Raw genomic sequence first — 27,998 nt, 5'->3', positions numbered from 1 at the left:
ACACACACACACACACACACACACACTTTAAAATGTAGAAATTATATTTCGTATTCACCTTGTTTCCCTCTCTGTGAATGAAGAAGTCCAAGGCCAGTTGCATAGTACTTCTGTTAAGAGATAGCACCAAAAGAGGTTATGAATGAATTTATGGGACTTGTTGAAATTTTACAGGGTGAGATCCTACACAGATGTAGAAGAAAATAAGGCAAGAATGGGATTTTGGAAACTTGCCTAAACTTTTATAAAACTTTCAGAATTCAGGAATCAGAAATCATAATCAAAGAGGTGGGAGTATTAAGAGTTTAGTGTTAAACTAAGAAGAGCCAAGACAAAAGGAGGAAAAATATCGTTGGTGTTACAAAGAGGTAGAGCTTGATGAAGACTAAGACTTTAGATGCTAAATTGAGGGCATAATGGCATGCATATTCTTGTAATCCCAGCACGTTGGGAGGCCTAGTTGGGAGGATGCCTGGAGCCCGGGAGTTTGAGGCTGCAGTGAGTTATGAGCCACTGCACTCCAGCTTGGGCAAGAGTGAGACCCTGTCTCAAAACAGCAACAACAAGATACAAAATTGAGAAACTATTACTTGAATATATATTTTCTCTAGCAGTGATGGAATAACAAAGACTGGATTTACCTTGCTATTTTAAGCAACTAGAAAACTGGACAATATGTGAAATAGCAACTTATAGGCATTGGGTGACAGGCAATGCAAGACTGTGGTCACGGAAAGGTGGGAAACAAACCTGCTGAGTTCCTCTGGTTGCTCCAGTTTATTATCTGGAGGTAGTTTTCAGGGTGCAGAGCAGGGATGGGGAACCCAAATAAAGCCTGGTGTCTTACTGAATTGAGAGGACAAGATGGGGATGGCTGGGGAGGAAAGATTACCATAATTTGTGAGGCAGAGTACCAGAGAGGTGGGAGTTGTACATAGAACTCCAAAGGCAGGTGGAGGAGTCTCCTGAAGTCAGGTTGAGTCCTGACCTACACATGCATGAGAGGCGAGCACCTGAGGCCAGAGAAAGAACCCCACTGGAAAGGAGCAGGCCAAACGATTCCTGGAAGTCACACAGAGCTGAGAATAGTCTGTGTTGCCGTTAGCCAGAGTATATACAAGGGCATCAAAAGGGCATGGCCTTCTGTAATGAGGCTAAGTTAGCCCTAAGTTAAAGGCTACTCTGGACCTACTCTAACAATGAAAAAGCAAGTCTTGGAAGATCCAGCCAATTCAAAGACTCTTACCTGTGTGTGAGAGCAAAGTCCAGTGCTATTTAAAGGAATATACAAAATCCAAAACACAAAATTCACAGTGTTAGGCATTCAATAAAATGACCAGGCATGCAAAAAAACAGGAAAATGTGACATAATCAGGAGAACAATCAACAGAACTAGATTTAGAAATGACAGAGATGATGGAATTAACAAAGACATGAAAACAGCAATTATAAATATGCTCTCAGTTCAAAAAAGTAGAGGAGATGGTTAACAAAATGGAAAGAGAACTGGAAGGTATATTTTTAAAAGACCCAAACAGAACATCTAGAGTTGGAAATGAATTTTTAAGTACAATGATGGCATTAACAGCAGTTAAGTCAGTGCACATCAGTGAACTTCAAAGAGAGCAACAGAATCTGTCCAAAATGAGAAGAGAAAGAAAATGGAAAAATTGACAGAGCATCAGTGACTATAACAAGGACAATTGTTAGAAATAGAAACAGTCTGACATATACGTAATCAAAGCCCCAGAAAAGAGGGAAAGGGGAGAACAGAAAAAAGATTGTAAAAAATAATGACCAGAAAATTTCCAAATTTGACAAACACTATAAGCCAACATATTTAAGAATCCCTAGAAGAATAACTATAAACGTAACCACACCAGGGCACATCATCATCACATTGTTGACAACCAATAATAATGAGAAAATCTTGAAAGCAGGCAGAGAAAAAATACACATCACATACAGAGTAACAGATAAGAATGACAGCAAACTTCTCGTCAGAAATTTAGCACATCAACATACAATGGAGAGACCTCCTGAAATTTTTTTTTTTTTTTTTTTTTTTTTTTCTCCCTGAGATGGAGCCTCACTTTGGCCCAGATTGGAGTGCAGTGGCATGATCTCAGCTCACTGCAATCTTTGCCTCCTAGGGTCAAGCAATTCTCCTGCCTCAGCCTGCTGAGTAGGTGAGATTACAAGTGCATGCCACCACACCTGGCTAATATTTTTGTATTTTTAGGAGAGATAGGGTTTCACTATGTTGGCCAGGCTGGTCTCAAACTCCTGACCTCATGATCTGCCTGCCTTGGCCTCCCAAATTGCTGGATTACAGGTGTGAGCCACTGCACCTGGCCTGGAGAGACATCTGTAAAGTACTTTCTTTAAAAGCCTACTGGGGCTGGGTGCAGTGGCCAACACCTGCAATGCCAGCAGTTTGGGAGGCTGAGGCAGGAGGACTGCTTGAGTCCAGGAGTTCAAGACCAGCCTGGGTGACATGGCAAAACCCCATCTCTACAAAGAATACAAAAAGTAGCCATGGTGGCACATGCCTGTGGTCCCAGCTCCTTGGGAGAGTGAGGTGAGAGGATTGCTTTAGCCCGAAAAGCAGAGGATGCAGTGAGCTGTAATTAAGCCACAGTGTACTTTAGCCTGGGTGACAGAGCAAGACCCTATCTCAAAAAACAAAAAGGCCTACTGGAACTTGTTGCCAGCAGACCTCCACAAGAAATGATGAAGTTGTTCAGGCAGGAGGCAAATGATTTAAAATGGAAATTTAGATGTTAACAAAGGAGTGAGAGGTGCTAACAATGGTAACTGTGGTAGTAAAAATAAGACAATTTTTTTTTCCTTTTTTAATCTCCTTAAAAGACTTGCATTGAAGGTGATTGCTAACAGGTACAAGATTTCCCTTTTTGCGTGATGGAAATGTTCTGCAGTTAGTGGCGATGGTTGCACAACATTGTGAATTAAAGAAATAGTGGCTTTAAAAATATAGTTGTTTAAAGCAAAAATAATAATGCATTATAAGTTTTATAACACATGGGAGTAAAAGACATGACAATAGCACAAAGAATGGAAGGGGATGGGAAGGGTATAAGAAACTATAAGAAACCTTAGTAAGGATTGACTGGTTGATTGATTGGTTTATGAGACAGTATCGCTTTGTTTCCCAGGCTGGAATGTGGTGGCATAATCCCTGCTCACTGCAACCTCTGCTTCCTGGGTTCAACAATTCTGCCTCAGCCTCCCCAAGTAGCTAGGATTTCAGGTATGTGCCGCCACACCCAGCTAATTTTTGTATTTTTAGTAGAGATGAAGTTTCACCATGAGGCTGGTCTCAAATTCCTGACCTCAGATGATCAACCTGACCTCAAGTGATCAGCCTTCCTCAGCCTCCCAAAGTGCTGGGATTGCAGGCGTGAGTTACCATGCCTGGCAGAAACATTAGTAAGGTTCTTAAGCTGTACATGAAGTGGAATTGTCAAATTTCCATCTAGAAAATTAAAACAATTTATGGTCCCACTTCAAATGTGTGGGAGTGCAAATTTAACCATATCCTTGTCCACGTGTGGTATTCATTTAAAAACATTGCCACCCAGATTTTTAAAAAACTTGATTACCCCAGATAACCAATCCTTACCATGCTTGAAGGATATTACTTTGTTTCTAAAATGTTTGAAATTCTATCAGAATCTCTTTGCCTTAAATTTGGCTAAAACATAAAATGTATATATTCATTTTTTTCCTTTCTCTTCTTGCCCTCTTTCTTCATAAGCATAGTTTTCTTCAGTCATTTCTTTGGTTAATATTTCAGCTTCATTTGTTCTAGAATGTGAATGTTTTGAAGACACATCCCATGTCTCTCTTATTCTCTCTTGTATCATGGTAGTATAATAGATACTCAATGCTCAATACATTTGTCAAAAAATGCTGTTTTCTTTCTATACACAGTATTGGTAAGGTTGATCTGTATATTTCTTTTTTTGGAGACAGAGTCTTGCTCTGTCACTCAGGCTGGAGTGCAGTGGCACAATCGACTCACTGCAACCTCTGCCTTCCAGGTTCAAGTGATTTTTCTGCCTCGGCCTCTCTAGTAGCTGGGATTACAGGCATTCACCACCATGCCCAGCCAGTTTTTTGTATCTTTAGTAGAGACGGGGTTTCACTATGTTGCCCAGGCTAGTCTCCAACTCCTGACCTTGTGATCTGCTCATCTCGGTCTCCCAAAGTGCTACAATTACAGACGTGAGCCACCGTGCTCAACCCAATCTGTATATTTCTAAAATTTTTTCTTTCATCTTGTTAATCTATTTTGTCCTTTTGATTTGAGTTGTGGGATAATTCATTAACTGATTTTTTTTATGTTACTAATTTTTGTTTGGTAATATTTCATCTGCTACTTATTGCTTCTTTTGCTGTTTTAAACTTGGCAAACCATGCTTTTCATCTCTGAAAATCTTTTCATCTCTGAAATCTTTCCTCAGATTATTCTCATTTCATTTTTAAAGATGCAAAATTTACTCAAACCTTGCATTTTATTTTCTTCAGCTTATACCAGATACTGTGAGACTGTCAAGTTTTTACATCTCTTTTTCAGCTCTAGGGCATTTAAACTTCAATATTCATGTGTTTAAAACCCGTTAGGACTGGGAAATAAAAGAAAATGGAGTACCCATTTCTTCCTTCAATCTAGCCACCTCACCACACAATTAAAATGTGGTATTGGGGCTGGACACAGTGGCTCACGACTGTCATACTAGCACTTTGAGAGGCTGAGATAGGTGGATCCTGTGACCCCAGAAGTTTGAGAACAGGCTGGGCAACATGGTGAAACCCCATATATACAAAAAATTATCCACACATGGTGGCTTGTGCCTGTGGCCCCAATACTCGGGAGGCTGAGGTGAGAGGACTGCTTGAGTTCAGGAGGATGAGGTTGCAGTGAGCTGTAATCGTACTCCAGCCTGGGTGACAGAGCAAGCCCCTGTCTCAAAAAAAAAAAGTATAAAATTTTTATTAGTATAAAGTTAGGTATGAGTTTTATTTGCAAAGATTACCATTTGGGAGTAATCTCTAGACATTTTTGACTTCCTAGCCTATTTTGTAAGACCCCCGAAGGTGGAGAACTGGTTCAGGAAAATAAGCAGAGCTTGAATACACGCTGCCATTTTTGAGAGGTACATGAACTCAGAACCCTAAAGAATTGGAGGGTTATATATATATATAAAATACGGAACGCTTCACGAATTTGCGTGTCATCCTTGCGCAGGGGCCATGCTAATCTTCTGTGTATCATTCCAATTTTAGTAGATGGGCTGCCAAAGCGAGCACAGAATTGGAGTTATTTCTTTCCTTGATTACACTTTGGAGTTTGGCCTTCGGGACAAAGAAATGAATGTGAGTTCTTCTCTAGGAGTCCAGTCTAATGCTAGACATACATGATAACAAGCACAGTCAGTGCGACAGAAATCAGTGGTGTGAAAGTAAAGGAGAAGAGATGCATAATTCATGGGTGATGTTTTCCACTGAGGGGCCAGCATGGGTTTTATGCAGAATGGAGGACATTTGAGATTTCATTTTGTGATCGTAGGAGACTGTAACCTGGGATGGGTGAAAAAAAATTACAAAGCAATGCTTATGCTCAGGTTGGAAACCTTAAATTTGTATGGGTGCTAATTATGGGTTTTTTCCTAGTAGGATTTACCACCCATATACAGGGTGGAAAATGAAACTACTGTATGTACTCAAAATAGGTGATTTGAAGGAAAATGGGACTGAGCAAAGTAGTGCTTTATAATAAGCCCCAGTTTTTCGGTATAAGACTGCTAGAGACTCATTACTTTTCACATTATAATGTGAAATTAATCATTAAAACCTTAAGTAAAAATAGACGTTTTTTGCCAGGTGCGGTGGCTCATTTCTGTAATCCCAGCACTTGGGGAGGCTGAGGCAGGTGGATCACTTGAGATCAGAAGTTCAAGACTAGCCTGCTTACCAACAGTGTGAAACCCTATCTCTACTAAAAATACAAAAATTAGCCCAGTGTCTTGGCTCATGCTTGTAATCCCAGCTACATAGGAGGCCAAGGCAGGAGGATCACTTGAACCCAGGAGACGGAGGTTGCAGTGAGCCAAGATCACACCACTGCACTCTAGCCTGGGAGACAGAGCAAGACTGAGTCCCCCCAAAAAACAAAAGAATACATGGTGTGTTTCAGCCTGGTGCACTTACTCTCCTTGTCCGAGCTCAAATTGTCTCCTTTTTAGCCTGCAGTACCACTTCTGCTTGGCTCTTGGGCCTTCTAACAATGCTGTTTATACTTAGTTTCTTTGTTGTCCAGTGTGACACAATGTTCTTGGCTTATCTTGCATATTTGCTGCGCAGCCACTTTTCCAAGAAGAATGTGAATGTTTAAAAAGAAAACAAGGTTTCAGTGCCCCAGTCACACCCCAAACCAGCTTAATCAGAATCTCTGGTGAGGATAGGGCCCAGATACAGACAGGGTCCTCAGATCGGAGTGCAGTGGTAGGCTCTCAGCTCACTGCAACCTCTGCCTCCTGGGTTCAAGTGATTCTCCTGCCTAAGCCTCCTGAGTAGCTGGGACTACAGTTGTGAGCCACCACTCTAATTTTTGCATTTTTAGTAGAAACAGGATTTTGCCATGTTGGCCAGGCTGGTCTCCAACTCCTGACCTCAAGTGATCCACCTGCCGTGGCCTCCCAAAGTGCTGGGATTACAGGCATGAACCCGACACCCCGCCAGGATACAGTATTTTTTGAAAAGCATGCCCAGCCTTGGATGGAAAACCACTTGAGGAGAGTATGCTGCCTTATCAGGCTCTGTAAACACCTTATTTGTGCACAAGGCTGGGACTTTCAGTGGAGTCTTTGGCTAAAGCTCTCATTGCTACATGATGACCTTTCTTCCTCTCCTGCTTAAAGCTTGTGTTTCAGAATTTTGACCTGAATCCATCCATGTTGAAAGCCAGGCTTGGTCTGTCATCCCAGGATTCTGTGTCGGTCCATTTCCTTGCCTGTATGTTGAGTTAGGGCCCATCTTCGTGCCTTTGGGAAATAAGTTATTTGATAGCTTGCTTAGAGTCTCTCATTGCTTTCCCTTACCCTCAGAAGGAATACCAAAATATGTGACCTGCAGTGTAGACTGCGCACAGCCTTCAGTGTAGACTGGTCAGGCCCCCTCTTGGTTCCTGGAGTCTGCGTTGCTTCCCTCCACCACCGGGCCTTTGCACACACTGCCGTCTGCTGGGAATGCCTTGCCTTTCCTCATTACTTAGTTCTCCTCTACTCATCTTTCAGGTGCTAGCTTGACAGTCTTCCTCAGGGTAGCCTTCTCTGACCTTCGTGCACCGGATCAGCCCCCATGTGCTAATTTGGTCACATTGGTAATATTTCTCTACCTTCAGGACACATATCAAGGCCCAGAAGTCACAGTTTTGTATTTGTTCATGTGATCATTTGATGCATGTCTCTCTGGAGCCTGACTCTTCGGGGCTCACGTCCTTTCTCCAAAACTTCTAGCTGTGGGACCTTGAACAAATTATTTCTTCTTTGGTCCCCAGTTTCTTTTATCTGCAAAACAGAGATAATACTTTGACCTACCTTGTGAGGTGGGGATGAAGATTAAATAGGGTAATTTTTGTAAAGCACTTAGAGCTAGCTATTAATAGTAGAGAATGTTGACAGGTATTACTGATGATTACTGCAGTGGACCACAAGCTCCATACAGGCAGGGGTCATTTCGGTTTGTTTAGATTTGTATGCAGGGTGCTTAGCACGTGGACGGTGCTCAGGAAATATTTGTTGGATGAATGAATGAAGTGGAGATAGTAGTAATACCATGTTTATAAAATTCGATGAGGATATAAAATAATGCAAGTGTATAACTTCTTGGTAGCATGTCTAGCTCATAGCAGGTGGTCAATAAATATTCAATGACTCAATGAGGAAAATGGGGACAGTAGTAATACCAGCTTATGAGGCTGTTGTGGGGATCTAAGGTATCCCTGTAGTAACTTGTAGAGTGCCTAGCACATAGTAGGTGCTGAGAAGATACTTGAATGAATGAGTGAAGTTTGGATGATGGTAACACCAGGTCCTAGGACTGCTGTGGGAATAGAAAATAAGGCAGGTCGATAGTTTGTTGTATTGTGGTTGTGCCTGGTAGACACTCTGTTGAGTGAAACAGGAGAAGCTGCTATGAGTTTCTTTCTCCTGGCGCTTAAGAGAGAATCCTTTTGGGGTGCAGAATGGTATGGAGCAGACGCTGGTCCTCTTGAAGGAAGAATGGGCAGCTGACTACTGAGTAGTAGTCAGGTATTACTGAGGTATTACCAAGCTCTGGCCTAGATGAAAAGCTGAATCGTTCCTTTCTCTCTTCCTCCCTCACCTGTTCTTTCTTTTCACTAGAATCCTTGCCCAGAGTCCAGCACCTCCTTCCTGTCCAGGATCACCTTCTGTTGGATCACAGGATCTTGGTGGGCCCCCAAGACCTCAGGGAGGTGGTGGGGAATGAATGAATGAATGAACATGCTAAGCTCCCCCCTTCGACTTCTGTCTCCTTTGCTCTTCTGCAGAGTTGTCTTGACTCTGCCTGTGCTGGCCATGTGTTCTCAGAGACACCAACTCTGTCCTGCAAGTTTATCACCTTGAATGTGATAAACACATGAGCCAGGAGCAGCTTAAATCTCTGCAGAAGGCTTGGCCTGGGAAAGCCATACACTGGACTGCTCTTGCTTTAGCTTCTGATTTGGGTATTTTTATTTATTTCTTACCTAGACATCATGTTCAGTATGACAGATTTGGGTTTTTTAAATATTAGGTACAGTTATTACTGACACTGTTCCCCTTCCACTCTCTGCTCCTTAGAAAAATAACGCTGTCTCACCATAGGAAACGTGGGTTAAAAAAACACATGTGCAGATCTGTAGTAAGGAAACACCCAGAGGCAACCACTGTCATCATTATAGTATGCCTCCTTCTGGTCTTCTTTCTTTTCGAGACGGAGTCTCGCTCTGTCTCGCAGGCTAGAGTGCAGTAGCACAATCTCAGCTCACTACAACCACTGCCTCCTCAGTTTAAGCGCTTCTCCTGCCTCAGTCTCCCAGGTAGCTGAGATTACAGGCGTGCACCACCATGCCTGGCTAATTTTTGTATTTTTAGTAGAGACAGGGTTTTGCCATGTTGGCCAGGCTTGTCTGGAACTCCTGACCTCAGCTGATCCATCTGCATCAGCCTCCCAAAGTGCTGGGATTACAGGTGTGAATCACCATGCCCAGCCACCTTGTGGTTTTCTTTTTGTACATCTTTTTCTGCCCATTGTCAACATCTAATTGGGGATTCTTTGAGGAATCTTTTTCACCCTAATATGCATCATCTTTTTGGTTTTTTTGGAGACAGGTTTTTTCTCTGTCGCTGAGGCTGGAGTGCAGTGGCACAATTGTAGCTCACTGTAGTCTCGATCTACTGGGCTCAGGTGATGCTCCTGCCTCAGCCTCCTTAGTAGCTGGGACTATAGGCACGCTCCACCATGCCCAGATTTTTTTTTTTTTTTTTTTTTTTTCAGAGACAGGGTTTCACCATGTTGCCCAGGCTGGTCTCCAACTCCTCAGCTCAAGTGATTCTTCTGCCTCAGCCTCCCAGAGTGCTGGGATTATAGGAATGAGCCACCATGCCCAGTCTCATTCTTGTCTTTATGAACTTTTTGTAAACATCTTTTTAAAAGATTCGTTGTTTTAAATAATTTTTTCAAATTACTATTAAAGAGCATCACTGGGACAGTTGATGTAATTTGTATATGACTGGAGAACACCAGATGCATGCTAATAACATTCATTCTTGTTTTGGAAAATTGTCCTCTAGTTACATAAGAGCATGTCCTGGATTGTAAGTGGATACACTCCCAGTTTTTTGGGGGTAAAGATATGTAGAGCCTACATCTTAACTTTTTTCTTTTTTTTGTTTTTGTTTTGAGACAGAGTCTTGCTCTGTTGACCAGGCTGGAGTGCGGTGGCGTGATCTGCAGCCTCTGCCTCCTGGGGTTTAAGCGATTCTCTTGTCTCAGCCTCCTGAGTAGCTGGGATTACAGGCATGCACCACCACGCCTGGCTAACTTTTGTACTTTCAATAGACATGGGGTTTCACCATGTTAGCCAAGCTAGTCTCAAACTCCTGGACCTCAGGTGATCCATCCACTTCAGCCTCCCAAGGTGCTGGGATTACAGGTGTGAGCCACTGTGCTAGGCCTTTAACTGTTTGAATGGTTTAGGAAAAGATGATGTGTTTGCATGTGTATGTGAATGGATAGAGACAGAATGATACTGTAAACTTGGCAACATGTTAATAGTGGTGAATTGAGTGAATTCTTAGTATGATTTGAGTAATTTTTCTGAGTTTGAAATTATTTTAAAACAAAAAAATGGAAGTGTTTAACTTTTTATTATAAAAGTGTTCTATTGAAGTCCCAGTAACTCGGGAGGCCAAGGTGGGTGGATTACCTGAGGTCAGGACTTTGAGACCAGCCTGGCCCATGTGGTGAAAAAATACACTTTCTCCACTAAAAATACAAAAGTTAGCCAGGCATGGTGGTAGGTGCCTATAATCCCAGCTACTTGGGAGGTTGAGGCCGGAGAATCACTTGAACTAGGAGGCAGAGATTACAGTGAGCCAAGATCATACCACTGTACTCCAGCCTGGGTAGAGTCACATAGAAAGACTAATATAATAAAACACAGTAAGCTTATCACCCAGATTTCACAATTGCTAATGCTTTGTCATGTCAGCCTTTCCCCCCCAACCTTTTTTTTTTTTTTTTAATTCTTTTTATAGGGTCTGGCTCTGTGGACCAGGCTGGATTGCACTGACACAATCACGGCTCCCTGCAGTCTCCACCTCCTGGCCACGAGCAATCCTTTCAAGTCGCTGGGACTACAAGTGTGAGCCATCATGACTGGGCAACTTTTTTTATTTTTACTTTTTATAGAGATAGTCAACCTATGTTGCTCAGGCTGGTCTTGAACTCGTGGGCTCACAAAGTCCTCCCACCTTAGCCTCCCAAAGTGCTAGGATTATAGGCATCAGCTACTGGGCCTGGCCCATATTAATGTTTTTAAATGTAAAATTTTAAAAAGTTGGCAGGGCATGGTGGCTCATGGCTATAATCCCAACACTTTGTGAGGCCAAGGTGGAAGGATTGCTTGAGCCCAGGAGCTCAAGAACAGCTTGGGAAACAGAGAGAGACTCTGTCTCTACAAAAAAAAAAAAAAAAATTAGCCAGTCATAATAGGTCACACCTGAAGTCCCAGCTACTTGGGAGGCTGAGGTGGGGGGAGAGCTCTAGGCCAGGAACTGGAGGCTGTGGGGAGCCTTGATCGTGCCACTGTACTTCATCCTGAGTGACACAAGGAGGCTCACCAAATAAAGGACTGAGGCTGAGCATGGTGGCTCATGCCTGTAAATCCCAGCATTTTGGGAGGCCAAGGCAGGTGGATTGCCTGAGCTCAGGAGTTTGAGACCAGCCTGGGCAACACGGTGAAACCCCGACTCTACTAAAATACAAAAAATTAGCCAGGCGTGGTTGCACACACCTGTCGTCCCAGATTTGAGAAGCTGAGGCAGGAGAATTGCTTGAACCTGGGAGGCAGAGGTTATAGTGAGCTGAGAACATGCTACTGCATTCCAACCTGGGAGACATAGCAAGACTCCTCAAAACAACAAAACGTAAATGAATGAACGATAAAAAAGAGTGAATTACTGCCATCTTGATATTTCCCTCCTAATCATTTTTCCCTAAATCTTTTGTATGCACCCCCCAAAAGAAAGCCCTTTTTTCCTGCATGACCCAACAGAATGAGCTGTAATAACCTTGTAATATGTGCGGATGTCTATCCACATTCAGACATCCCTAGCTGTGTGGCTGCCTTCGTTCACAGCGGGCAGTTGTGCTGGAGAGGGGCGCAGCTTCGGCATTCGTGTGGAGTGAGCCCCGTCCTCCTCCTGTCATTGAGTCTCATTGCCTAACCCCCTTGTGTCTTGGACTCAGGTTGATGGTCCAGTGCTATCACCAGCCCCTGGAGAGCAATGGCCCCTGGTCTTTAAACGAAGAGGACACGTCAGAACAAGTCGTGCCTGTTTTGGTAAAGAACTGAAAGAAGGAATGTGTTACGTCTAGAAAGTAAGTGTGAGTTTCCTTGTCCTCCAGGATGCCCCGGTTCTCTACTTCCCACCCGTGGGCTGAATCCAGGCTGTGGCCCTGGCAATGTTACAAGTTTTGGGGCTCTTGCTTCTCCTCCAGGCCTCAGTTTGCTTTTCTGCCAAATGGGGTAAAATCTCACAAGTCATTAAGGCAACTGGGTAAAAAAAGAATAGAGAAGCTGGGCAAAAGCTTTCTTAAAAAAAAAAAATCAATACAAGAAGTTTATGGGTGAGAAAGTTGATTCCTGTTCACCCCGTTCCTCTTCCCACAGAGAGGCCCCATTAGCATTCAGGTGTATTTCCCTCTCCAGCACTTTGCTGTGTGGATTCCCATATAACCCCATACATTTGTTTCCTTGTTTCTTTTTCTTTTAACATAAGTGGGGTCAACGTGTTATTCTGTGAGGCCTCACTTTTTCTTTAACCCTGAGGCATCTTCGCATCCATGTATAATGACAAGAATAAAAGTGAGTTACCCTGGCTGCCTATATAGTCACTGCCTATAAGGGCTGCTGTAAGACTCAGATGAGATCATAGGTCTCAAGTGCTGAGCAGAGCAACTTGCATGAGTTGCATTGTAAGCACTCAATAATAACACTTATTTTTTGGATGGGTGCTGTGACACGTCTATAATCCCAGCACTTTTTGGAGACCAGTGTAGGTGGATCACTTGAGCAGAGGAGTTCAAGACCATCCTGGGCAACATGGTGAGAGCTCATCTCTACAAAATAAAAAATAACACTGTGTGTGTGTTTTTTTGTTTTTGTTTTTTTATAGACAGACTCTCACTCTGTCACCCAGGCTGGAGTGCAGTGGCATGATCTTGGCTCACTGCAAACTCTGCTTCCTGGGTTCTAATGATCCTCCTGCCTCAGCCTACTGAGTAGCTGGGATTACAGGCTTCTGCCACCATATCCAACTAATTTTTGCATTTTTAGTAGAGACAGGGTTTCACCATGTTGGTCAGACTGGTCTTGAACCCCTGACCTCAAGTGATCGCCCTGCCTCTGCCTCCCAAACTGCTGGGGTTACAGGCATGGGCCACCATGCCCGGAAACACTTATTTTATAGCACATCCACAAAAGGGCTGAATGTCTTGCCTAAAAGGTGCCTGGTATTTTCTAGTTACATGCCCTCTGCCGTACCCCTGAGCTTGGCCATGTGCTCTCCAGCCTGGTTCCCCACCTGTGTGTGCTCTGGAGGGATGTGCGTTCTCTCAGCCTAAAACTACTGAACCTGGCCCACACCACATCCAGCTGTGGACCTCAGGAAATGAACTGGACTGCTTTTCAGCAGCACAGTTGTGTGTCCCTCAGCAAGCTACCTCCCCTCTCTGTGTCTCAGTCCCCTTGCGTGTATATTGGGGATAAGTGAATGACCCTCCATGTGGGATTACTGTGAGGATGATGAGGCACTGTGATACAGTCCCTGCCTTTATGCTTGCTTTCCTGCAGGGGTGGGCAGCTAGGGTAACTCATTTTTATTCTTGTGCCTGTCCAGAGAAGACCACTCATTTCATTGAGTCCATCCATATTTATTTTTTTAATTTTTTAAAATCAAACAAGTAAGTTTTATTGGTGTCTAAAAATCAAAATTCACCCAACATCGAAACATACCTCAAGATTTATGTTATTGTTTTCTTGTTTCTTTTTTACTTACTGCAGTGTGAGGAACAAATCACAAACACTTTAGAGAAACAGAACATAGTGTAGATTTTACAGACTCCCTTTTTTAAATCTCTATATTGTGTTCCTCCAACACCTAGAGCCAGTCTGTGCATAAAAAAATCACACTGTTGTCTATACCCTTACAACTTGGCATCAGCCTAAAGATATGGGTAAGATGTACTACTACTTGCTATTTTGAAATTATCTATTGCTTTATCCAACGTAATAGTAGTTATCTAAACAACTGTTTATAGGAAATCTCTGACAAGCTGTTATTCATTTCCTTGAGGTTAAAAAAATCTGAGGCAACATTTACATTTTGTTAGAAAACATTTTCAAAAGTTTACCTACTATGTTCATATAAGAACAGTATCTATGGCTAGACACTGTGGCTCACGCTTGTAATCCCAGCACTTTGGGAGGCTAAGGTGGGCGGATCATGAGGTCAGGAGTCCAAGACTAGCCTGGCCAACATGGTGAAACCTCGTCTCTACTAAAAATACAAAAATAAGCTGGGAATGGTGGCAGGCACCTGTAATCCCAGCTACTTGGGAGGCTGAGGCAGGAAAATCACCTGAGCCCGGGAGGTGGAGGTTGCAGTGAGCTGATATCACGCCACTGCACTCCAGCCTGGGTAACAGCGAGACTCTGTTTCACAAAAATAAAGAACAATTTCAATACAAGTCAGTTGTACAGTTATTTTGAGAGAGAGGTGAACATGAACATCAGATTATTTCTGGCAGACAAAAGTGAACAAGTATGGCCAAGTCAGCCATTATCTGTTACAGAGATATGACAGCTTTACAAAGGGTATCGCTGACCTACTGAGAGATGATGATATTCCCTCAGTTTCTATGTCTTCTACCACTGGTTCACCTTCTATATTGGCAACTCTGTCACTCTTGTTATGTCCATATTTGTTGAGCACCTACTATGTGCTCTGAGCCCTGGGATATAGTGGTGAACAGTTAGAGTCTGTCCTCACTGAGTGGATGGTGCAGTGAGCATGGGAGACCGAATACACTCGAGTACGTGAGCCCTGAAAGGGCCAAAGGCAGGCAGTGCTCTGAAGAAGGCAGCGTGGGAGGGGACAGAGGAATGCAGGGCTGAGAGAGCCCTCTATATAGATCAGAGATCTGCAGGATGCGAGGGGGTCATATGGGTAAGAGCATTCCAGGAAGAGCAAACCCCCAGTGCTGAGGCCTCGCAGGCCTCCCTGGGCAGCAGAGTGAATGAGAGGGAGGGGAAGTTGGAGGAGTCACAGCTCTCTAGAATGGACTGGGAATTTCTTACTCTCTCCCTCTGTTGTGATCAAAGGCACCTTGGCAAATCCAGGAAACAGCTCTGCCCAGCAGCTGGCTCCAGGTGGGCTAAGTGGAATTCTGGAACTCTTGCCCATGCCACCGAGAAGACCTGGATTTTGTTCTCAGGCACATCAGTGTCAACATCAGTGGGAAAGAAAAGGTGGGTATACATCACCCCCTCATTCCCAGTCAGGCACAGGGTGCCACCAGGGGGATGAACCTAGCTGCAGCATCTGCCCTGTCACTCACAGCTCCACACCTCCGCTTGAATGGCTATTGCAGCAGTTAGGAGTGGATTGTGGCAGTAAAAGTTGTTAGAGCGCATCCAACTTGTAGAAGTGAAAGCTTTAGGTGAACTGATAGCCCGAAGACGAAATGAGCCCCACAGATACGTTCTGGAAGGTTTTTTTGAGACAGGGTCTCACTCTGTCGCCCAGGCTAGAGTGCAGTGTTGTGATCTCAGCCCACTGCAACCACAGCTTCCCAAGTAGAGGGACTATAAGTGGTTGGGACTACAGGCATGTGCCACTATGCCCGGCTCATTTTTGTATTTTTCATACAGATGGGATCTCACTATGTTGCCCAGGCTGGTCTGGAACTCTTAAGTTCAAGCTATCTGCCCATCTCAGACTCCCAATGTGCTGGGATTACAGGAGTCAGCCACCATGCCTGACCCCTGGAAGAAGTTTTTGTTTTTTTGAGAGTTCTACTCTGGCATGAACTCAGCTCACTGCAACCTCCATCAAGTGACTCTCCTGCCTCAGTCTCCTGAGTAACTGAGACTATAGGTACATACCACCATGCCTGGCTAATTTTTGTATTTTTAGTAGAGACAGGGTTTACAACATGTTGGCCAGGCTGGTTTCAAATTCCTGACTCAGGCAATCCACTCGCCTCGGCCTCCCAAAGTGCTGGGATTACAGGCATGAGCCACTGCACCTGGCCCTTGCTAAGTCCTTATGGCTTATGTCATGAGAATTTTTGCATGCATGCTGCTCTGTGATACCCCTGTAGGAGGGTAGAAGAAGCCCATCTGTCAAGAGCCCAGGGAGAATTGGAGAAGAAGAATGTTATTATTGGCCATTAGCTGGAGAACCTAGTTTCTTCAAGGGAGGATGTGTGGAGACCAGGTCATGGCAAAGGGCACGGAAGATCTGCTTGAATCTTTGAGGTATTTCAACAGCTTGTGATGGGAAACTCACCCTCAGAGGTGTGAAAAATAGTGTGGAGAAATGAGGAAATAATTATTAGTTAATAGTTATTGAGTCGAAACAAATAGGGCTTTGTTGGAAATTCCGTCTGGCTCTTCTGTATCTCTTTTGAGGTCTCTAGTAACCTTTAAAAAACAGAGGAATTCCTTTTGGGAGCCTGGCAAAGAGATGAGAGTCCTTCTTGACCTTTGGCCAAAACACCCTTAAAGGAGTGTCTCTGGGCAGTGGGTGAGGGAGGGGGTGTGGAGTTGCATTGACCAGACGGCTGATGCTGAAGGAGGGCAGAAATAAGGGCACTGTGGGACAGGGACAAGTCCAGATGCCAGTATTCCCACCACATGTGGTCCCTTCTATCCTGTAGGTTGGCATCATGGGGCAGATGGGGGTGGACAGGAGCTGGGAAGTTGTCCCTGACCCTGGGCATCTTTCGGATCAACGAGTCTGCCAAAAGGAGCAATCATTGATGACATCAACATCGCCAAGATCGGCCTGCATAACCTCTGCTTCAAGATCACCATCATCCCCCAGGTGGGGTCTGGGTGCCACCCAGGAGGTGAGCCAGGGGTGACATGCCCAATGATTGCACTAACAGTGATGTATGTTTAGTTTTGGGACAAACACATGTGACCCTACTTTTTTTTTTTTCCCCTGAAATCCGTGTCCATGCAATCTCTGTTCACTGCAACCTCCGTCCACCTCCCAGGCTCAAGCGATTCTCCCACCCCAGCCTCCTGAGTAGCTGGAACTACAGGCACATGCCACCATATCCAGTTTTTTGTTTTTGTATTTTTTGTGGAAATGGGTTTCACCATGTTACCCAGGCTGCTCTTAAACTCCTGGGCTCAAAGGATCCACCCACCTTGGCCTCCCAAAGTGCTGGGATTATAGGCGTAAGACACCGCACCCGGCTTTCATTATTTTTATTGATTAGGCTATGCTGCTGCTTCCCTGAATTTCCTCTTAGCACATGATTAACAATGTGGAAAATCACTGAGTATCTATCACTCCTGGCTTCCTGTCCCTGCAAGTGGTAGTTTTCTGAGCATCTAGAAAATCCAAAAAGACATGGTCCTCTCTCTGCTGTCACAGTCAGACTGAGAATCTTTACCCCTTCTAAGAGCTAGACAAGAAATAAGAATGTTTTTAATTTTAGGTCACGGGGTACACATGCAGGCTTGTTACATGGGTATACTGTGTAATGTTGACCCTTAGGATTTTATGGATCTCATCACACAAATATTGAACAGGGTACCTGAGAGAGAGTTTCTCAGCCATTACCCTCCTCCATCTCTCTTTACTTTTGGAGGCTCTGGTTCTGTTGTTCCCATCTTTATATCCATAAGTATGCAGAGTTCAGTTCCCACTTAAAAGTGAGAACACACAGTATTTGGTAATAAAAAAGGATTTTTTTTTTTTTTTGAGACAGAGTCTCACTCTGTCTCCCAGGATGGAGTGAAGTGGTGCAATCTCTGCCTCCTGGGTTCAAGTGATTTTCCGGCCTCAGCCTCCTAAGTAGCTGGGATTACACGTGCAGACCACCATGCCTGGCTAGTTTTGTATTTGTAGTAGAGACAGGGTTTCACCACGTTACACAGGCTGGTTCTCAAACTGCTGATCTTAGGTGATCTGCCTGCCTCAGCCTCCCACAGTGCTGAGATTACAGCAGTAAGCCCACATGCCTGGCCAAAATAAGGATTTTCTAGATCAACCCCTGCAGGTGGATTCCTTAATATGTTGCCTTCTAGTGTAATCTTCCCTAAAGTTTCATATAAGATTCTCTTTTGAAGTTGGAGGACAGAAATACACAGGACTTTACCATTAGGATTTACCTCTCACTTCTTGAAGTTTCTCAACCCACATGCATACTGAAGGCTCTAGGAAGTTGTATGGAAAGGAAATCCGTCTTATTCTGCCACACTAAGATTTTCCAGACTTTTTTCCATTATTAAGGAATTTATTTTCGCAGGGGGACAGTCTTGCTGTCACCCAGACTGGAGTGCAGTGGCCTGATTTCTGCTCAGTACAACCTCCGCCTCGAGTATTCAAGTGATTCTCCTGCCTCAGCCTCCCAAGTAGCTGGGACTAGAGGTATATGCCACCATGCCCAGTTAATTTTTGTATTTTTAGTAGAGATTGGGTTTCGCCACGTTGGCCAGGCTGGTCTCTAACTTCTGACCTAAAGTGAAGTGCCCACCTCGGCCTCCCAAAGTGCTGGGATTAGTCATGAGCCACTGTATCTGGCCTTTTTCTTGTTAATAACATCACCAGAAACAGTGATTCCAAGGAGCTCTGAAACCCCACCCGTCACCAGTCCTGGCCAGAGTCTTTATGTCTCACCCCTTCTCTGTCCATGTCATTGTGACATAGGCATCACATGCCACCACTGTCTCCTCTCTGAACAGGACCCTGTTTTGTTTTTGGGTTCCTTCTGCATGAATTGGGACCTGTTCAGCTAGTACTTGATGAAGTCTGGATGTCCCTGGAGCTGGCTCACCTGAAGGACTTCATGTCAGCCCTTCCTGATAAGCTGGACCACGAGTGCCCAGAAGGTGGAGAGAACCTCAGGTAGGAGGGGGTAGACTGAGGAACACCAGATAAGGTCTCCTAGGTGCCACCTGGGTGGGGATGTTTGACGATTCTGTCCAGATGTGTCAGACCTGGATTTGAGTCCCAGCTGTGCTGCGGATGACCCATTTGTCCCTTCACCTTTTGGAGCCTCAGTTTCTGTATCTGTAAAATGAGTCTTAATCCAGGCTCTTTGTACCATAATAATAATAATGTACCATACCATTATTATTAGGTATAATAATCAGGACAGACAACGCATTTCCTTTTATACACACCAGCCCCGTTCAGTTGACAGTGGCTATCAGTTGTTAAGCTATAGAAAGGCTTCTGTACCACTTGGTCACTAGCACTGCTCTGAGTCCCCCAAGTCCCCAGCTGTCTTGGTCCTTCTCCCAGGATACTGGAGATCTGTCCATGACCCAGCAACTACAGCATTAATGCCTAGCACAGCAGGGGAACTTCTGGCATCCTACTTTGGTATTGTTAGTGCCTGGTTCTGGTTTGGTTATCCGTCTCCATGACAACCAACCACAAGTTCAACAATAAAGCAGTGATCTTTGCTCCCTGGCAAGGGCAGTCAGGCAGGTGGCTCTGCTGATCTTGGCTGGGGTCACATCATGTCTCAAGATCAGCTGGGTATCAGCTGATCTACTTGGCCTCAGGTGGGGCAAGAAGGGTACGAGTGTGTTCCTCATTCTCCAGCAGACCAGCTTGGGCATGTTGTCATGGCAATGACAGGGGCACAAGAGCATACAAACTTCCATGTGCGTCTCGCAGTATTATTTTGGCTGGCCTTATGTTTGCTGGTGTCCCATTGGCCAAAACAAGCTACCTGAGTGATAGCCCCATAGTGGGATATGAGGCCTTTTTTTGTCTTTGAGGCAGGGTCTCACTCTGTCACCCAGGATGGAGTGCAGTGGTGCAGACTTAGCTGCAACCTCCACCCCCAGGCTCAAGCAATTGTCCTGCCTCTGCCTCCCAAGTAGCTGGGACTGCAGGCACATGCCATCACACCTGGCTACTTATTTGTATTTTTAGTAGAAATAGGGTTTCACTGTGTTAGCCAGGATGGTCTTGATCTCCTGACCACATGATCCGCACCCATCAACCTCCCAAAGTGCTCGGATTACATTAGCCACCGCACCCAGCATTATTTCTTTTTTTAGGACAGGGTCTTGCTTCATTGCCCATGTCACCCAGGCTGGAGTACACTGTCACAATCATGGCTCACTGCAGCCTTGAACTCCTAGGCTCAAGTAATCTCCCCACCTCAGCCTCCCAAACAGCTGGGACTATGGTTTTATACCACCATGCCTTGTTAATTTTCATATTTTTAAAGAGATGGAGTCTCGCTATGTTGCCCAGGTTGATCTCAAACTCCTGGCCTCAAGCAATACTCCCTCCCCGGCCTCCCCAAATGCTTGGATTACAAGTGTGAGCCACCACACCCATCCAGAAGGGTTTTCTTGAACACCCACCATGGGTCAGGCATGCATCTATGCTAGTAATAACCTCCATTTCACAGATAAGGAAACTGAGGCACAAAGAGGTTCAGCCACTGGTTTAGAATGCTGCTCCTACAAATCTGAAGTTCCATGCACAGCTGCAGCCAGACAGGACTGTTGAAAACATCAATCTAATCATGTCTTATCACTTGCCTGTCCATCGCTATCTCTTGCTCTTAGGGGAAATTCCAGCCAAACAGGTGACTCAAACCTGCAATCCCAGCACTTTGGTAGGCTGAGGTGGGTGGATCACCTAAGGTCAGGAGTTTGAGGCCACCCTGGACCAACATGGTGAAACCCCATCTCTACTAATACAAAAATCAGCCAGGCGTGGTGGCGGATACACAGCTACTTGGGAGGCTGAGGCAGGAGAATCGCCTGAATTTGAGATCAGAGGTTGCAGCGAGCCGAGATTGCGCCACTGCACTGCACCCTGGGTGACAAGAGTAAAACTGCATCTCAAAACAGTTGGTCTCCATTTCATCATTTTTTCTTTAAGAGGCAGGGTCTCACTCTGTCACCCAGGCTGGAATGCAGTGGCATGATCATGGTTCACTGCACCCTTGAACTCTGCTTGAGGCCAAATCTTCCTGCCTCAGCCTCCCAAAGTGTTGGGATTATAGGCGTGACCCACTGCTGCTGATCATTTTCATTTTCTTTTTTTTATCAGATATCGTCTGCTTATTAGCCTAATTATTTTCTCTCCATCTATCCTCACTAGTATCCAATCTCCCCAGACTTAGCCTGGCACATAGTGGACATTATATATGTGTTTGCTGGATGAATGAGGGGGTGGGTGGATGAATAAATGAGTAAGTGGGTGGGTAGGTAGGTGTGTGGATGAATGAGTGAATGGATGGAAAGAGCAATGAATGGATGAACAGCTAAACAGATGTGTAGGTGAGGGAATGGTTAGCTGGGTTAGATGGATGGGTTGGATAAAGAAGTAGGTGGGATGATGGATAAATGAGTCAGTGGGATGGATGGATGGTGGGTGGGTGAATGGATGGTATGAATAATGAGTGGGAGGGATGGATAAGTAGGTGGGTGGAGGTAGGTAGCAGTATAGAAAAGGAGAAACACTACAAGCTTCAGAGTTAGACTGGCCTAGATTTGAGTCCCAGGCTAGCTATGAGGACAGAGAAGTCTTTTAACTTGGCTGCAAGTGAACAGCAGTCCAGGCTGGGTAAGTGAGCCACTCTCTCAAAAATAAATTTTAAAAGACTTTTTATGTATGTCTAAAGTCTATTTTTAGAGTGGTTGTGAGGATTAACAAAATGAAGTTCTAGAATTCTACTGACACATAGTAGGTGCTCAAGAAAGGTGAGTATCACCACTGCCAACTGCTACATCTGGTGGGAGGACTTGGGCTGCTGGGGGTGGCAGCAGTGGGTGGACCAAGCTGGTGCTTACCCTGCCATATTGCATGCTGTCCTTTCCCGTTGGCCAGGCTGTCCTGTCATGGTCATCTAGAGGAACTGCCGTCTGGGTTAATGAAGTGGTGTGGTCCTTCTCAAGGATTGACTTGATGGACCTGTTGTTTAGAGGAAATAAAGATGAAGTCAGTGTCTCTCCCAATGGTGGGGTGTATGTGCCCAACCCTCAGGCCCATTGATAGCCACTGAGCTCAGGGTATACTCTCTAGTCTTTCACTCAACAGAATACTGACATCACACTTCCCTTCTCCCTGTATGGTACCCACCTAAATGCCATCTATTACCCCAGAGTCAAGCAAGCCCATTCTTCTGATGCCATTTCACAGGATAAACTTAATTTGCCCACCATTGGAACTCTGTTCTCAAAATTTTATTTTTTTCTTTTTTGAGACAGGGTTGTGCTATTTTGCCTAGGTTGTTCTCAAACTCCTGAGCTTAAGCAATCTGCCCCCTCAGCCTCCCAAAGTGCTGGGATTACATGCATAAGCCGCTAAACCCATCCTGTTGTCAGAATTTTCATTTTGGCTTAAGCTTTGGTGCAGTTGTTTTGCCCCTACTGTTTACCATCAGATTTGTCAGTCCAACTGACAGAATATAAATTATGCACAATCCTGATGCTGAAGACTTTTGGAATGTCTTATCTGTGGATGAGTGAGCTGACTTAACCTCCGTACCTTGGTTTCCTCGGCTGTAAAAATAGCGGTAATATCTATCCATCCATCCATTTACCCATTCATCTCATATCTGTATATCTATATATACTTGTCTACCTACCTGCTATGAAGTTTAGCCTAAAGCTGCCTCCTTACCTATTTTAAGTTTGGCCTAAAGATTTTCCCATACATAGTGAACTGTAAACTATCTGGACTCCTACACAAACAGACTGCAACCTAGTCATGTGTCAATCACTGAATTTCAGCCAATCAAAGGCAGCCAACTGTTTAAACCACATTCAAATAAAGCAAATGCTGAGCTGCAACCAATCTGGCTGTTTATGTACCTCACTTCTGTTTTCTGTCCTTCATCTTTGACCACGTGGCTATACTAGAGCCTCTCTCAACATATTCTGGTTCAGCGGCTGCATGATGTGAGGATTATTCTTTACTCAACCTCTGTCAGCCAAGTGCTGTGACTCATGCCTGTAATCCCAGCCCTTTGGGAGGCCGAAGCAGGCGGATCCACTGAGGTAAGGAGTTTGAGACCAGCCTGGTCAACATGGCAAAACCCTGTCTCTACTAAAAATACAAAAACTAGCTGAGCCTGGTTGCACACACCTATAGTTCCAACTACTTGGAAGGCTGAGGCACAAGAATCTCTTGAACCCAGAAGGCAGAGGTTGCGGTGAGCCAATATCGTGCCACTGCAATCCGGCCGAAGGGGCAGAGAGAGATTCTGTCTCACAAACAAAACAACGAAAAAAAACTTTAGAAACATTAAATTTGACAGAGGTTATTATTATTTTTTGAGATGGAGTATTGCTCTGTCACCCAGGCCAGAGTGCAGTGGCACAATCTCTGCTCACTGCAACCTCCGCCTCTCAAGTTCAAGCAATTCTCGTGCTTCAGCCTCCTGAGTGGCTGGGACTACAGGTGTGCAACACCATGCCTAGATAATTTTTCTATTTTTAGTAGAGACAGTGTTTGGCCATGTTAACCAGGCTGGTCTCAAACACCTGACCTCAGGTGATTCACCTGCCTCTGCCTCCCACAGTGCTGGGATTACAGGCATGAGCCACCATACCCAGCCTTAAGGTATCTAAAGGTTTTCTTTGAACATGACTACCTATCCATCTGATCTATCTTCGGATTCTTGTGCACCGTGAAGACAGTGGGATTGGTCAATGTGTGACTGAGAGGTCTCCTTAGGGTGGCTAGCTGGGAGGGGGATCAGCCCCAGTGATCCCCACGGACTGAGGCCCCTTAGATCATTGCCACCCTGCACCCCTCCATTGAAGGCACTTAAGCTGGAACCACCTGGTGGCAGTGGCCTGTGGTTCGGCTTCCTGAGACCCTTCTCATTATGAGGGGAGAGTAGCAGGCAGCAGGTCCCTCTGCTCCAGCCAGTGAGCTCAGCTGTGTCCTGACTGGAGGGAGCCGAGAGGGGACCACAGGCCTCCTCCTGGACTTTTGTCCATGTATTCTGGCCAACAACAAGTGATGCTGGTCTGTACAGACCCAAGCCCTGTGCATAACCCACCTGTTAAAAAGCATAAATGACTGGGTCTGGCACGGTGGTTAACAACTGAGGAGGATCTTTCTTTGGAACCAGCCCTGCTCTACTGCAGCACTGAGACAACTCCAGCAAGCTGGTTCGGCCCCCTTGAAGACATCCATCATGCTGGAAGGCATTTGTTCATTCCATGAAGTGGCCCTATGGGGACCTAATCATCTTGACCAACTGGACCAATGTTGGTGAATTATCCCTCAGCAGGGCACCACGGAGGAATCTGAGCAGGTACTCCATCCGTAGTGTTGTTGGTTGCCCCCTAACTGCCTGAGATGCAGGTGATCCCTTCAGCTACATCAGCTTCAGCCTGTGCCTTTCTGAGTGTGGCACCATGGTGGACTCACCTCTCAGGTCTAAACCGGGCCTCCTGCCTGCAGAGGAGTCTCCAGGGTCCTTGTGCTGGTCTCAGGTTCTGTTTCTGCAAGGTCAAGAGAGTCCTGTCACACAACATGGTCCAGATACTCACCATTTTTACTAAAAGTACAAAAAAAAAAAAAAAAATGAGCCAGGCGTGTTGATACCTGCCTGTAATCCTAGCTACTCAGGAGGCTGAGGTGGGAGGACCGCTTGAACTTGGGAGGTGGGAGCTTGGGAGGTGGAGTGCAGTGAGCCGAGACTGCGCAACTGCACTCCAGCCTGGGGAACACAGTAAGACTGTCTCAAGAAAGAAAACGAAAGGAGAAAAAGGGAAGGGGGAAGGGAGGGGAAGGGGAAAGGGAAAGGAAAGGAAAAACAGGTGTCGATGTAAGGCGCACTAGCGTGAGCAGGGTTGCAACGGCGGCGGTGGTGGATAAGGTAATTAGGGAAGGCTTCTCTGTGAATGTGACAGAAGTGAGGGATGAGCCTGGGGACTCGTGGGGAGAGATTTCCAACACTGGGAACAGCAGGTGCAAAGGCCCTGGGGACAGAGTGTGCTGCAGGGGATCAGGGAACATCACAAAGACTCTGGAGGCTGGAGTGAAGCCAGGAAATGACGATGGGAGATGGGGATGATGGATACCAGAGCAAGGTGACAGAGACCTTGCCAGGGATTATCACGACTTGGGCTTTGACTCTGAGGGAAATGGGGAGATCACCTGAGGTCAGGAGTTCGAGACCAGCCTGGCCAACATGGTGAGATACTCTCTCTACCAAAAATACAAAAATTTATCAGGTGTGGTGGCACGTGCCTATAATACCAGCTACTCAGGAGGCTGAGGCGGGAGAATTTCTTGAATGTGGGAGGGGGAGGTTGTAGTGAGCCAAGATTGCATCACTGCACTCCAGTCTGTGCAACAGAGTGAGACTCCATCATCTCAAAAAAAAAAAAAAACAAAACATACAAGTGGAGGGCTGGATTTGGCCTGGGGGTCAGTTTGCCAGCTCCTGCCCAATCCATAGCTCCAGATGCATATATCCTGTGTCTTGGACATCTCTGTCCAGACCCTTTGGTATGGCCCAGAGCAATTAGATCAATGTCACCCAGCAAGGCAGGGCAGAGTAAGACAGTGTAGTCTTCTCACTCCCAGTTGTCAGGGAGCCCCTCACTGCCAATCCCTACCACAACTCCTTGCCTCTCTGTGTCCATTTCTATTTATTAATGATTATTTATTGAGCACCCGGTATGGGCTTGACCCTGAGCTGAGCCCTTCTTCTCCCCCACTTCCCTGACCACTTCTTGCATTTCTCCATCATACTGCCCATGATAAGTCGAGGACCCAAATGACCCCCAACTGCAATGCCTCCCTGATCCAAAAGACCCCGAGACTCTCACCTGCTCCCCAAATGAAGTGTGGACTCCCGCAGGGACGCTGTCCACATCTGGCCATAGGGCGCAGCCCTCTAGGACTCTCCAGCCAGGCTGAGTCCAGCTCCTGCCCGAGGCACACATTCTCCACCACAGAGGTGTTCGGCATCCACCAGGCCTCCTGGAACATGCAGGCCACTGAAAATTAAAACACAACTTACTTTGGTCACAGAAGGATGATGGGGACAGAGGTATGACAGGTTTTGAGGAGCAGCGGGAGCTTGGCTCTCGGTGGTGGGTGGGTGGTGGAGAGAATGAATGAAAGTGAACTTGGCTGAGATGGGGAGGGATGGAAAGGCACAGTGGAAGGGGGACTTTCAGGATGAGGGGGATATCCTAGCAGACAGGGGGTGCCATCACCTTCATGCTCACAAACCCCTCCACCTGACAGCTTCCCAAAGAGCACGGATAGCAGGGAGGACTTTCCTGTCACTACTGGACCAAATACAGCCAGGAAACAGCCCAGGGGCAGGGTGAGGTTTATTCTTTCAATGCAAGAAAGGAGACATGACCTTGGTTAGGGCCCAGCCCGCATCTCTGAGGAAGGGTGAGCCCCAGATGGAGCCGAGCTTTCTTGCTATGGGAGTCTAAGAGCACCTGTGGGGCTGTTCTTTTCCTAGTCCTTGTCTGGCTATTTGAGCAACCATCCTGTGCATATCTGTGCATGTGCACACACATACACACAGCGTGCACACATGCATGCACATTTGCACACTCATACAAGCATGCTAGCGTGCACAGCAACACAATGTGGGCACATATCCACACACAAGTGCATGTGCATACCCAAGCAATCCATGCTCACATGCATGCATGTGTGCATACACGCACACCATGAACACACATGTATGCATGTCCACCCACAGTTGGCAGTAGCCTGAGGGTTTCACCAGCCTGGCCTCCTGCCTTGGCTCTTGTAATAAATAGGCTCTTTCCTCCCCTCCCTCCCCCTGCTCTTGGTCCCGCCCCACTCCTGTCTATGTCCCACAGCCCATCCTCCACCCTGTGACCAGAAGGATTTGTTAAAACCCAACTCAGCAGTGACTCACACCTGTAATCCCAGTACTTTGGGAGGCCGTGGTGGGCAGATCACCTGAGGTTGTGAGTCTTAGACCAGTCTGACCAATATGGAGAAACTTCATCACTACTAAAAATACAAAAATTAGCTGGGTGTGGTGGCACATGCCTATAGTCCCAGCTACTTGGGAGGTTGAGGCAGGAGAATTGGTTGAACCAAGAGGTGGAGGTTACAGTGAGGAGCACGCCACTTCACTCCAGCCTGGAACAGAGCAAGACTCCATCTCAAAAAACAAACAAACGAAAAACCCAAGTCAACTCTTAACACTTTCCAGCTAAACCCGTCAGCACTCCCATTTCACTCAGGGTCAAAGCCTAAGCCCTGATGATCATGAACAATGTCCCGGCTCCCTCCACTCTTTGCCTCAGCTGCTTTCTTGGCTGGGCTGACCTCCTTGCTGTTTCTGGAACACAGTAAATCAGTGGTTCTCAACTGGAGGTCACTGTATCCCCCAAGAGTGATTTGGCAAGATCTAGATATTTTTGGACGTCACAACTGGTAGGAGATGCTGCTGGCATCTAGTGGGTAGAGATGGGGTCTGCTAAACATCCCACGATGCACAAGACAGAACCCAACAATGAAGTTTCAGCCCAAAATATCAACCATGCTAAGGTTAGAAAACCCAAGTCCAGGAACACTTCTGACCTAGGACCTTTGCATATGCCATTCCCACTGCCTAGAAGGCTCTTTTCCCAGGCCAGGCACAATGGCTCATGCCTGTAATCCCAGTCCTTTGGGAGCTGAGGCGGGTAGATGATCACTTGAGGTTGGGAGCTGGAGACCAGCATGGCCAACATAGTGAAACCCCGTCTCTACTAAAAATACAAAAATTAGCTGGGTGTGGTGGTGCACACCTGTAATCCCAGCTACTCCAGAGGCTGAGGCAGGAGAATCGCTTAAACCCAGGAGGTGGAAGTTGCAGTAAGCCGAGATCGTACCATTGCACCCCAGCCTGGGCAACAGAGCAAGACTCCGTATCCCACCCCCCACCCGCCCAAAAAAAAA

General features: G+C 45.8%; 1 protein-coding gene, 1 long non-coding RNA gene and 1 other non-coding gene across 5 annotated transcripts in view; 1 reads left to right on the top strand and 2 right to left on the bottom strand.

The window, feature by feature from the left end:
- Positions 1–10: 10 nt before the first annotated feature.
- LOC116538046 (multidrug resistance-associated protein 6-like) lies at positions 11–26,869 on the bottom strand. Of its 2 annotated transcripts, none has more exons than XM_032260307.1 (4): positions 25,883–26,869; positions 24,474–24,547; positions 21,881–22,001; positions 11–183 (listed from the first exon to the last, which is right to left on the bottom strand). In XM_032260307.1, the coding sequence occupies exons 1-4, from the start codon at positions 25,997–25,999 to the stop codon at positions 169–171; spliced, it is 327 nt and encodes a 108-aa protein (XP_032116198.1). In that variant the 5' UTR covers positions 26,000–26,869; the 3' UTR covers positions 11–168. The 2 variants fall into 2 exon arrangements, with proteins under 2 accessions (XP_032116198.1, XP_032116197.1); XM_032260306.1 differs by having other exon boundaries at positions 11–110.
- Positions 5,228–5,334, bottom strand: LOC116538077. The gene has a single exon (XR_004263495.1). It is a non-coding gene; the product is annotated as a U6 spliceosomal RNA (small nuclear RNA).
- The window catches only part of LOC116538047, a 23,031-nt gene continuing 3,535 nt past the window's right edge, over positions 8,503–27,998 (top strand). The window contains exon 1 of one of the 2 annotated variants that reach the window (XR_004263477.1): positions 8,503–8,773. This is a non-coding gene — a long non-coding RNA (uncharacterized LOC116538047). The remainder of the gene's footprint in view (positions 8,774–27,998) is intronic. The other variant, XR_004263476.1, reaches the window with a different exon arrangement.

Source organism: Sapajus apella, unplaced genomic scaffold (assembly GCF_009761245.1).
Source record: "Sapajus apella isolate SASKATOON/1434 unplaced genomic scaffold, GSC_monkey_1.0 scaffold116, whole genome shotgun sequence".
Lineage (NCBI taxonomy): Eukaryota > Metazoa > Chordata > Mammalia > Primates > Cebidae > Sapajus > Sapajus apella.
This window is presented reverse-complemented; position numbering and strand designations above follow the sequence as displayed.